General features: G+C 34.1%; 3 protein-coding genes across 3 annotated transcripts; 2 read left to right on the forward strand and 1 right to left on the reverse strand.

The window, feature by feature from the left end:
- Positions 1 to 302: 302 nt before the first annotated feature.
- Positions 303 to 3,878, forward strand: LOC109051159 (olfactomedin-4-like). The gene is made up of 5 exons (XM_019068715.2): positions 303 to 489; positions 632 to 754; positions 858 to 1,073; positions 1,425 to 1,575; positions 2,311 to 3,878. The coding sequence occupies exons 1-5, from the start codon at positions 433 to 435 to the stop codon at positions 3,138 to 3,140; spliced, it is 1,377 nt and encodes a 458-aa protein (XP_018924260.1). The 5' UTR covers positions 303 to 432; the 3' UTR covers positions 3,141 to 3,878.
- A 1,136-nt stretch (positions 3,879 to 5,014) lies between these two features.
- Positions 5,015 to 7,795, reverse strand: LOC109051161 (olfactomedin-4-like). The gene is made up of 5 exons (XM_042753137.1): positions 7,666 to 7,795; positions 7,167 to 7,325; positions 6,875 to 7,087; positions 6,157 to 6,289; positions 5,015 to 6,027 (listed from the first exon to the last, which is right to left on the reverse strand). Exons 1-5 carry the CDS (start codon positions 7,696 to 7,698, stop codon positions 5,216 to 5,218), a joined length of 1,350 nt encoding a protein of 449 aa, XP_042609071.1. The 5' UTR covers positions 7,699 to 7,795; the 3' UTR covers positions 5,015 to 5,215.
- Positions 7,796 to 7,948: 153 nt separating this feature from the next.
- LOC109051179 (olfactomedin-4-like) lies at positions 7,949 to 11,330 on the forward strand. The gene is made up of 5 exons (XM_042753127.1): positions 7,949 to 8,108; positions 8,257 to 8,379; positions 8,492 to 8,710; positions 9,693 to 9,846; positions 9,960 to 11,330. The coding sequence occupies exons 1-5, from the start codon at positions 8,052 to 8,054 to the stop codon at positions 10,787 to 10,789; spliced, it is 1,383 nt and encodes a 460-aa protein (XP_042609061.1). The 5' UTR covers positions 7,949 to 8,051; the 3' UTR covers positions 10,790 to 11,330.
- The last annotated feature ends 387 nt before the right edge of the window (positions 11,331 to 11,717 follow it).

Consider the following 11,717-nt stretch of genomic DNA (forward strand, 5'->3'; position numbering starts at 1 on the left):
GTAAATGTTGGTATAAAGAACTACTGTTAACATAACATTGCTAATTGCTAACAACAAACATAAAAAGAGGAATTTTAAACAAAGCATAGAAAGAAAAATAATTTTATAAGCAGTGATCTAAAATGCCCATTTAGGGTGAAATTTGACTGTTAATGTTAAATTACAAATTTTATTGTATTTTGTACAGTCTGCTAAATGTGCTAAATGTGCTAAACCTTTAAACTTGAAAAGTAAATCTTATAGACATTGTCAGTTTAGTTCAACATCAGTTTAAAAGCAAACTCTGTTGCAAGAGATGACCTGCTCCACCCAAAGAAATGAAATCTTCACTCTCACTTTCACCAGATATTTCACCGTAATGATATAGCATTAAAACTCTGCTTCTGCCGCACAAATTGTTTAAGGTTATTAGGTCCTTTTGCTACTTTAGACATGAGTCAGTCCTATATATTCATTTTGATGAATTTCATCCCATTCAGTTTCTTGCCGGTAAGAAAAAGTAATTTTATCAACTATCATCCATTATTATTGATACCTTATTTTTCAAAGTACTGTGTCTAATATATTGTTATAGAGAGTGCATATATTCTTTAATTTTATCATTTAATTTCCTGTGATTCGTTCACCACAGTCAGCGACAGGGAATGAATGTGTGTGCGATCTGAAAAATTTAGATCCTGTATTTCCTAACGATAAACTAACAAAAGTAGAGACCACCGCCTTGAAATGCATAAGGAGCATCACTTCAGAAAAGGTACATTTTTTTATTTAAACATGTTTCTTTATATTTCATTCAAATAAATTCTAAATAGTTTTAGTAAATTCAGTCAAATTAAATTAATAATGTAAATGTGCAGATGACTGACTTAGACAGACTTCTGTTGGGTCTAAAACAACGTATGAAGCAACTAGAGGACAATGTGGTCGAGCTAGAAAAAGAAAACAGCAAACTGTATGCAGCCATGTCTCTGCGCATCATTGAGTTAGAGTATGCCGAAATACAGGACCTCGTCAACAAACTCAACAGGACCACCAACGATTACTATCATCTCAATGTGCAGGCTGCAGCTCAGGTAAGTTGCTGTACAAAAAAAGTTCTTAAAATTATAAACAGATCCAAAGAATCATTGCAATGTAAAGTATAATCACATAGAGGGGGAAAAAAATCTAATCATTTAAATTGTAAATGTAAATAAACATAAACACTGAATAATAATAATAATAATAATAATAGTTATGTTCAAATAGAGATGAGATATAAAACAATGCAAAAAAAAAAGTGAAATTTTAAACAATATGTTAATATAAATTATGCCTTTAATAATTAGTGTTATCTAAATTGACATAAAGGATGGAACGTTTTTTCTGTTTACTTGTATTTTTAATTGCCTAAATTCTTCTTATTTTCTCCCTTTTTCTTAAAGCTTGAAGATATGAAGAACACAATGGTGGAGTTGTTGAAGTTTGACAAAATGCAAGTGATTAAAAAGAATCGAGAGAACCAAATCAAGAAGAACTTGGAACAGTACAAAGAAGAGCTCAAGGCTTCATCACCACCTCCTACAGTTTCCTTAGGTACGCTAAAGACCTCAATAGCCATTATTAGTCACTAGTGTTAATTAAAAATATAGTTTTTCCGATTAAATGTGTTCTTCGTTTGTTCAATCTCAGTATCGATTACCGGTATTTCCTGCTCTGCCTGTTAGCAGGGGCGCAAATCTACGACGCAGCTGCTGAATATAAAGAAGTTACACTTTACCACAATTTGCAGTAGAAGTTGAAAGTGATTAGATAAGAAGAGTGTGTATTACAAATAATGGCTATTGAGGTTTCTTCCCATGTAACACTCTAAAACATACTGTTTAGACCAGTACAGTTCAATTCACAAACTAATGACTCATGTTATTTTACCGAATCAGACATATGGCACAACTACTGTGGTCTGATTCAGGAAGAAATTATTTTTTTGAGCCAGTCCTATTGATTAATCATTCAAAATGACTGACAATCTTACAGTATGTGTCAAAAAATAGCAATTGAACTGCATAGCTAAAATAATACTAAGCAAATTGACAAATTTGCTTTGTAGCAAGTTTGAAAATCCCTGTATAATTTATAGCTGTGGGAAAGTTCCTTATATATTTAAGCAAAACAGACATTCTAACTGAAATGTACTCAGATGAATCAGAATTGAGAGCTTAATTGTAAATCAGAATGAAATCAAATCAGAAAATGTGCTTTAATACTCAACAGAAATTTTCCAGTTGTAGAAAATTTGTATTTTCCTGTTTTATTCTTCTGTGTTTTTAGGCCGCTGTGGTCTGGGTCAAATGGTCAATGTGGCAGGACCTAGAATAACTTCCCCCACGCCATACGGCACCTCCTACCCTTATGGTGCTTGGGGTCGAGATGTGAAGCCCGCTCCAGGAGACGAGAACAAGTACTGGCTGGTGGTGCTGACAAGTAGTAACGTATATGGCTACTATGTCCGCCAGTACAGCACCTTGAGTACTCTTTTATTAGGTTTAGGACCAATAGATACATACATAGCAAGCTCCAATCCCACAACAAACACAATTCAGGGGTCAAACATGGTCATGTACGCCAATGCACTCTACTATAACTGTTACAACACATATTATGTCTGTCAGTTCAACTTGTCGACTCGTTCTGTCAGTACTGTGGCTTTACCTAGTGATACAGGTTACAATAGCAAGTTTCCATTCGGACACCTCGGCACAACATACAGCTATACTGATATGGATTTTGCCACAGATGAATCAGGCGTCTATGTTATATATGCAACCACAAGCAACTTCGGAAATGTGATTATCACTAAAGTCGAGACTAGTAACCCACCAGTTTTCAAAAAAACATGGTTCACTTCTCTTCTCAAAACCAGTGTGACAAACACCTTCATGGTGTGTGGTGTGCTTTATGCTACTCGTTACCTGGACAAAGACACAGAACAGATCTTTTACTCTTATGACACCAAAACAAAGAAAGAGCGATATGATTTGAAAATAAATATCAAGAAGATGAAGACTAACATTGAGTATCTTAACTATGACCCGAGAGATCGTTTGCTGTATGTCTACAGTGATGCCTACATTGTAACTTATGAGCTCGTCTTTCAGTAAAGTCCCGTTCACACCAAGAATGATAACTATAAAAATAACGATATTAGCGTCCACACCAGTGAACAATATTGACTGTTTACTCTAAGTGCACGATAATCTGCCACTTTAAATTCTCAAGTTAGTTATAGCAGGATGGATTCTGATTGGCTGTCAATGTCAAAAAAAATTGTTCTGAAAGTAATTCCAACGATATCGCTTCTCTGTGCTTTTATTGTTATAGATGTGGTGTGGACTCTGCTATTCTTTAGAATGATTTTTAGAACTATATTTTTATCATTGTCTTTATAGTTATCGTCCTTGGTGTGAACGGGCCATAAGTCTCCATTGACTTGATTTGATACAAGGGATACTGGCTGAATCCTATTTTACACATTGTCTGCACTATATAGTATACAAGATTAAAATTACTGCTTCACAAATGATTGTATGTTGAGCAAAGTATCCCAAAGGTAAAGTATACCAAAGCTTTTAAGACTTAGCAACATGCAAAAGCTTTCATGCAAAAACAAACAAGCGGACTGTGTTATCAGAACAATTTTATGATACTATGTCCAATTACTAGTTCCCTATCTTACAGTAATTTCAAAAGTACTTTCCTAATCAACAGTGAATTATGTACATTTACAGTAAATAAATATTTTACATATTTTAAATGCCAGAACTGCTTATTTTGTGGAGGAAAAGCATGTGTTTTTATGTACTACCCATTTTGTTTAATAAAATAAAATATGAATGAAATATTACTGCTGCTGGATAACCTACAAATACAGATACAGAACATGCTTACATTATACATATGCAGATTTCTAATATTAAATACACACAAATTGCAAACTTTTCACATATTAATTTTACTTCTTTACTTTCTATATTTTCATTGTAATGTATTCAGTCATTTCAGTTAAAAGTAGTCTTATCTGTGAAGGTGCTTAAATGACGCTGAGTGAAGTTTCAAGCTACCTTAGTTCTTTTAATTCAGATAGATGGTCATGCTGTGACACAGGGGCAGATTTAGGGAATTGGGGGCCCCAGGTAAAATATAGGAATGGGGCCCTATACATTTGCACAGATTTTCCTTCAACCTTGAGGTTCCTTTTTGTTGTGATGCTTGCTGCTGCACAATGGTGCCCCATAGTTGTGTCCAATGTACATTTTTCATGATCGTTATAATGGCTTTATTTCATGTTGTAGACCACGATATAGTTAACTGATTTACAGTTGAGATACAGGTTTTCACAAAAACAAAATAAATTATGAAATTACAAAATTCACAACTGAACGTTTAAACCAGGGGTGAGTCAGAAGTATAAATTATGTTAATTTAAAACGGGGTTTATGTGTGTGGATTTTCAAATTGGTCTGAACAAAAACTACAGACTGGATTATTGAAAATGAATATTCATTCTCTGCCAATAGGAGGCACTTTTGTAACATCAGAAATATAGAATGAGAAAAGTGTGAAAAAATATAGCCTATACTGACATGGAAAGTCCACTGATGAGTCACCAGCTCTGGAACTTTTCTTCTCACCTGAATGTGCATGCACGCAGCTGCACTGGTGGGCTCCCAGTGTTTTTTATGCACAAATCACTCTACAAGTCATAAGATTGTAGCAAAACTATTACTGCTTAAATACTAATCTGAAATAATCAGGCATGTGATATTCTGAACTGGCAAATGAAAAGGCCTTCTCTTTACAGATAGGATAATGACCATCAAATGCCATGACAACGTAGCATTTTGGCTCTTGCCAGTATGCTAATATTAATCTGTTATCTGTAGTACTGAAATAAATTGTAGCGTTTATAATACAGTAATTAGTAAAGTTGTAGAAAAGGTGAGTTTAAAAAAAGACACTGACAGTCACAGAGAAGTGCAGTATAAGCATATTTATTGAAATGACAAAATTTGTCAAAATGGTTAACCTGATTTAAGCACTTTAAAAGTCTCACAATCACATAATGATAGCAAAAAGCTTTAGTTCAACCACTGTGCATATTTTGAGATTTTTCAGCATGCTGTGAAATGCAGACTTTGGATTGCATATTTTTTTATTAGCTATGTATGAAAGGCCCTCAGCTGAAGGTGTTATATGCTAACAGATAGCCATCATTATACATGTAAAGTCTCCTGTCAACTGGATTGTAGTTCAGATTGGCTATTCCAGCAGAAACCTTCTCAAAAGGCAAAGAAAGAGTGTTTATCTCTTGACCAGTGGTTGTATCGAAAGCGTAAAACACCTCTTCTTGGTAAGTATTAACAAAGCGTGTTGCATACAAGACCCCGCACACCATAAACGTGCTGGTGACGGACCTCTTAAAGAGATGTGTCTTCCAGGTGTGAGTGATATTGAGTGAAAGTGGGTCTAAACGGCTCACAACAATGTTGCCGTGGTTCTCCTCAGTGGCATATATCACCCACACGGCATCTTGATCAGCCTCCAGGTCGATATCGGTCCAATCACGACAGCTGTAGTAGCAGAAAGGGAATTTGTTGTTGATTCCAGCACCATCCAGTTTCATACGCTTGGTTACTTTTGTTGTAATGTCGAAGCTGCAGATTTCAGCAGTGCCGTAGCATTGGTAAAATACAGTATTGTCATACAGAATAGTGCCAGAGCCCTGAACAGCATTCGCGTGGCTGTAGGATGATGCGATGTACTCATCTTTGTAGTTCTTGCTGGCCATGAAATCTTCATATGAGTTGTACATCCTGACTGTGTTGCCAAGCTGGTTTCCGCTCACTAGGCAGTGTTCCCAGTAGCGTTCCTTACTGCCCCGTTTGGCGTCACGACCCCAAGCACCTGAGATATAGGACTTGCTGATGGAATTGAGCTTGGTGACAACTGGAGAACTTATGTTGGACATAATACGCTGATAACAAGTACCTACAAGCAGAGTCGTAATGATTGGTCATATGTTTAAGGTAAGCATTTTACTGCCTATTTCATGAAAAAACCATCAAATCAATCTTCAAAACCCTTGGTTTCTCCACTCACTGAGAGTTGTGTACTTACTTCTGAAGTCGTCGGGTATAGTTTTACAGGTTTGCACTCGGTTGTTGAGGTCACGTAGCCTCGATTTCATTGTCTCTAGATTGAAGATGTTATTTTTGTACATGTTCTCGACATCCTTCCTTGCATTAGTCACCTGAGAGGAACACAAATGATATAATGGTCAACATATTTTCGAATACATTTTTGTTTTCCATTTCTATCAGCTTAGTCTTTTGTTATCTTCGATTAATTTTCATAGAACTTCAGTGATGAATGAACTGTAATCAAAAGATATTTTCTGTCACTTTAATTTTTTGGAAATGAGCGCAGACTAAATGTGAGCTTCGTGGAACAGTAGATATCCTGAATAATGACTTTTAAAATCAGTGTTTTTCACACTGATATAAAAAAACTTTTATCATGTGGCTTTTCAGAAGACTTGTTATTTTTAAATAAATCTACTTAAAAAAAATGTACAATAAATTTAAATAAATTTAAATATAAATATTATATGAAAAACCTAAACTTTAAAGGAGAAATGTTAACTGGAATAAATGACTAAAATAAAGAAATAAAAATAAACTAAAGCTTAATAGAAATAGAAATATTTGAAAAAAAATAAAGAAATAAATGAGACAAAAACATGTAACAAAATTACTGAAACTGAAAAAGCTAATTCAAATTATTAATAAATGCTATAATAGTATATAAATAATACTAAAATAACACTTTTTTCTACCTCCTTGAGAAGGTCATTTGTCTCTTTGCTGGGGCTTTTCTTCTGAGCATCACTGGCAGTATAATAGATTGCGTCAAGTTCGTCTCTCAGCTGTTGCAGGTGAAGGCTGTTGTACAAACCGCTTGTGTTCAGATATTCAAAACGTTTCAGGCGGGTTTTGATGTTCTTAAGAGTGCGTTCCATCATAGGCAGTTGTACATCACCGTCCTTTACCTGAAAGTTACACCGCAAATGAGGTCATTGCAATTACTTTATTTCAAGAATGAATCTACATGAATTCAAAGAAACTCACCTTTTTAATAAATTGTAGAACGTTTTCCTCACAGGTCTGGAGTTGTTTTTGAACTCCCTCAAACCTCACCGTAGGAAAAGCCCAGATAGAGCTGCTCAGTTTACACACACAGGAATCATCCTTCTGTACACCTTGAATTTTCTGAGCCTCGGCAGTCACCTGATTTACACACACGATAGTGGAAGCAATTCACAAACTATTCCTTGCAATTGAGCTTTTTAATGATATTTAAACAATTATATGATGACTTTTAATGCATTAGTTCCATTCTGAATACATTTTTACCACTTCATTTTATTGTAGTACAGACAAAGAATTATTTTACAAAATTATCTTGATAATTGTTACCTTTATTATTGCTTTGGGGAGTAAAATAAAGTGATCCATTATATAACTGCAGCAATATGTCAATCAATAAATTAAATGAAACATAATAAATATAAATATATAAATGAACAATAATCAAGCATAAATATTGTAAAAAAGCAATGGGACTTACTATGACTGTGAGGACCAGCAGGTACGACAACATGATGAGCAAATGACCCAAAAGGCTATAAGTTCTGTTTTAAACAGCACAAACATTTTGATGTTGCGAACACTACATGAAGTATTACAAAAGTAAAAAAAAAAAAAAAAAAAAAAAATTATGATGAAACTTAGCTAGTAAACAATACAATTTTCCATTATTCATTGCCATCCAAATGTGTCCACAGAGATAAGATGAAGATTGCAAAAGACCCTAACTGCTGCACGCGAAATAAATGAAGAAATCAGACTCAGTTTTCATCAGAAATTTCACCATAATGATGTGGCTTTATAACTCTGCCTCTGACAAATTAAGTTGTTTATTCTGATGTTTGGCTCCCGTTTCTACCTTCAGAAATGAGTCGGTCTAATATATTCATTCTGATGATCATCATCCCTCTAACTTTCTGTCAGGTAAAAAAGATTAAATCCATTTGCAATTAATAATTTTTGACAATTTATTTCTGTAAGTACCGTCTCATATATTGAGAGCACATAAATCAGTTTTTCAGGGTACTGGTTGTTGTATTAAATTTAATTTCCTCTGATTCGGTCTTTGCAGTCAGTGAAAGGGAAGGTATGTGTGTGCGATCTAATAAATTCAGATCCTGCTTTCCCTGAGCAAAAACTAACGAAAGTAGAAACCATCTCTGCACAATGCATTAGGAGCATCACTTCAGAAAGGGTAATTATTATTTATTTATTTTTTTCAAATTTTATTTGTTGTTCAAATTAATTGTAAAAAAATTACATTTTAAATCTAATTCAATTAATAATGTAAATTTAAATATCTGCAGATGACAAACTCGGACAGACTTTTGTTGGGTCTACAACAACGCATCAAGCAACTAGATGAGAATGTGCTCATGCTGGAAAAGGAGGATGACAGGAATCTTTATGGGGCCGTGTCTCTGCGCATCATTGAGTTAGAGTTTGCCGAAATACAGGACCTCCTCAACAAACTCAACAGTACCAACACTGATTACTATCATCTCAATGTGCAGACTGCAGCTCAGGTGAGTTGCTGTACAAAACAGCACTTATTATTGTACATTTTATTTATTTATTTATTGGTTCTTTTGTTGATGTACACTAAGAAAAAAAAAAAATCAACTGAGGAAATGTAATTGGCTCTTTTTTTTTTTTTTTTTTTACGTATATTCAAATATATACACTGGTTTGAATTACCCACACGGTGTGAAAAAAAAAAAAAACATACCGGTACAAATGGCTAAGCAGCAAAAAAAAAAGCATCATGAATTGAGGAATCCCTGTTATCTGCATACACTGTCAATTTGGAGAACTTTTAGAACTATTAATAGCACACAACTTATTCTTTAACTGGGCAAATAAACCAACTGTAAACGGTGGTTAACAGAAGTCAGAGATGCTGATGACAAATGCGAAGAGGAGAAAATACTGTGGCTGGCAGAGCAAACTCTGTTCACGATGCATGAAATATTGGAAGAAAATCCTAAATACTGAAATAGGGCAGAGGGTTTATATGAACTGACTCTCTTGAATTTTTTTTTTGAGTTTTTTATCTCCATATAAAGGCACAGTCCAAGAAAAACGGTGACCAAAAGAGTACTGAAACCACCAGAATCCTAAAAAAAAAAGGAAAAAAAAAAAACAGATACAGATTGTTGGACAAACTGTCCAGCAGCACTATAAAAACTACCTATTTTTATTAAGGCACATTTGTTTTCTTAAAAATAATACTTTACATACTTTATATATACACAGCACTATTAAAATAGTTGAACGGTTCTAATATAATATAAAAATAAAAAATCTGAACAATTGCATTGCAATAAATACTTTCTTTTTAAGAAAAATATTAAATAATAACAATTAAAAATAATTGCAAAAAGCCAATAAAATTAAACGTATATGTTGTATAAAAAAAAACAAAAAAATAGGGCATACACATAAAAAATATAAAATATATATAATATAAGTATACATTACAAATGTAAGTGAATTTTTTTTTTAAAGCTTGACGATATGAAGGCCACAATGGCAGAGCTGGAGAAGTTTGACAACATGCAGGTGATAAAGAAGGATCGAGAGAACCAGCTTGTTAAAAGGGACCTGGAACAGTGCAAAAATGATCTCAAGGCTACATTACCACCTCCTACAGTTCCCCCAGGTACACTAAAGATCCCAATAGTCCCTTAACTCAAGCTTCCAGAGCATTTTCATTATTAACCAGCTTAAGAAATGCTCAAGAGTTTTAGCTCTGTTTTTCTTCTGTGTTTTCAGGCCGCTGTGGTCTTGGTGAAATGGTCAGTGTAGTGGGACCTAGAACGTATTCCATCACGGTATACAGCACCTCCTACCCATATGGTGCTTGGGGTCGAGATGCAAATCCTGCTCCAGGAGACGAGAACAAGTACTGGCTGGTGGTGCTAACAAGTAGTAACGTATATGGCTACTATGTCCGCCAGTACAGCACCTTGAGTACTCTTTTATTAGGTTTAGGACCAAAAGATACATACATAGCAAGCTCCAATCCCACAACAAACACAATTCAGGGGTCAAACATGGTCATGTACGCCAATGCCCTCTACTATAACTGTTACTATAAATACTCCGTCTGTCAGTTCAACTTGTCTACTCGTGCTATCAGTACTGTGGCTTTACCTAGTGATACAGGTTACAATAGCAAGTTTCCATTCGGACACCTCGGCACAACATACAGCTATACTGATATGGATTTTGCCACAGATGAATTAGGCATTTATGTTATTTATGCAACCACAAGCAACTTTGGAAATGTGGTTATCAGTAAAATCGAGACTAGTAACCCGCCAGTTTTGGACCAAACTTGGAAAACTTCTTTGTACAAAACGACTGCCACAAACACGTTCATGGTGTGTGGTGTGCTTTATGCTACTCGTTACCTAGATAAAGAAACAGAACAGATCTTTTACTCTTATGACACCAAAACGAAGGAAGAGCGCTTTGATTTGAAAATTAATATTAAGAAGATGCAGAATAATATTGAGTTTCTCAACTATGACCCCAGAGATCATTTGCTGTATGCCTACAGCGACGCCTACATTGTAACTTATGAGCTTGTATTTAAGTAATTTTCCAATGACTTGATTCAAGACATGAGAATATGGCTGCATCCTATTTCACATACTGTCTGTACTGTATTGTATGCAAGGTTAGAATTTGTTATCTTATGGTAAAAACAGTATTCCAAAGAAGCCCAGATAGCAATTTTTCAAAGTGTGTATTATTTGTAACTTTTTAAACACCTGAACTCAAATAACTTTAAAATAATGCATTTAGATGCTAATGCAAGAAAATAAATCTATTATTTACAAACAGATTGCAACAATTTTAAGGGATGTATAGAATCAAGTTTATACAATTTTGTTGTATACATATGATTACTTGTGTCCTGTCTTGCAATGCATTCAAAATTCTGTACTTTCACCATCACCAGTGAAGTATGTACTTTTACTTTATAGAAGTATGTGGATTGAATTCCAGCCTATAAATGTTTTTTTTTTTTTTTTTCGCTTTGCACACATCTTTATATGTTTGGCTTTGTTACATGAGGTGAAGAAATTCACAAATGGATCGCAAATTTCTTTTCTTGAAATAAATTACAGCAGTTTATACAGTGTATTGAATTACTTCTGTAGACACATTAAAGTACATACATTTACAAAAAATCTAATTTTTTTAAATTATGACAAAAATTAATTATTACATACGTCACTTTAAAAGTCAAAATTATGAGATAAAGTCATAGTTATGGTAAAGGATAATTCTGACAAAGAGCTGAAACTGAGATTGTTCAAAGTCAAAATTGTGAGATAAAAAAAAACATTATGGCATAAAATGGCATACTTTTTGTCAGATTTATGATATAAATTATATCAAAGCATTTGAGCTTTTTATGTCATTATTTGGACTTTTTGTCTTTTTATCTCATAAATATTACCATCTCATAATTTCAGCTTTTTATCTCATAATTATTTGTCATAATTTTGACCTTTTGTC

This window comes from Cyprinus carpio, chromosome B25, assembly GCF_018340385.1.
Source record: "Cyprinus carpio isolate SPL01 chromosome B25, ASM1834038v1, whole genome shotgun sequence".
Classification (NCBI taxonomy): domain Eukaryota; kingdom Metazoa; phylum Chordata; class Actinopteri; order Cypriniformes; family Cyprinidae; genus Cyprinus; species Cyprinus carpio.

Coding starts and splice junctions, on each gene's coding strand:
- LOC109051159 (XM_019068715.2), top strand. CDS start 433: ATGAGTCAGTCCTATATATTCATTTTGATGAATTTCATCCCATTCAGT. Junction 490..631: donor TCCCATTCAGTTTCTTGCCG/GTAAGAAAAAGT, acceptor CGTTCACCACAG/TCAGCGACAGGGAATGAATG. Junction 755..857: donor GGAGCATCACTTCAGAAAAG/GTACATTTTTTT, acceptor GTAAATGTGCAG/ATGACTGACTTAGACAGACT.
- LOC109051161 (XM_042753137.1), bottom strand. CDS start 7,698: ATGTTGTCGTACCTGCTGGTCCTCACAGTCATA. Junction 7,326..7,665: donor TGCTGGTCCTCACAGTCATA/GTAAGTCCCATT, acceptor TGTGTAAATCAG/GTGACTGCCGAGGCTCAGAA. Junction 6,028..6,156: donor TATACCCGACGACTTCAGAA/GTAAGTACACAA, acceptor CTCTGCTTGTAG/GTACTTGTTATCAGCGTATT.
- LOC109051179 (XM_042753127.1), top strand. CDS start 8,052: ATGAGTCGGTCTAATATATTCATTCTGATGATCATCATCCCTCTAACT. Junction 8,380..8,491: donor GGAGCATCACTTCAGAAAGG/GTAATTATTATT, acceptor AAATATCTGCAG/ATGACAAACTCGGACAGACT. Junction 9,847..9,959: donor ACCTCCTACAGTTCCCCCAG/GTACACTAAAGA, acceptor CTGTGTTTTCAG/GCCGCTGTGGTCTTGGTGAA.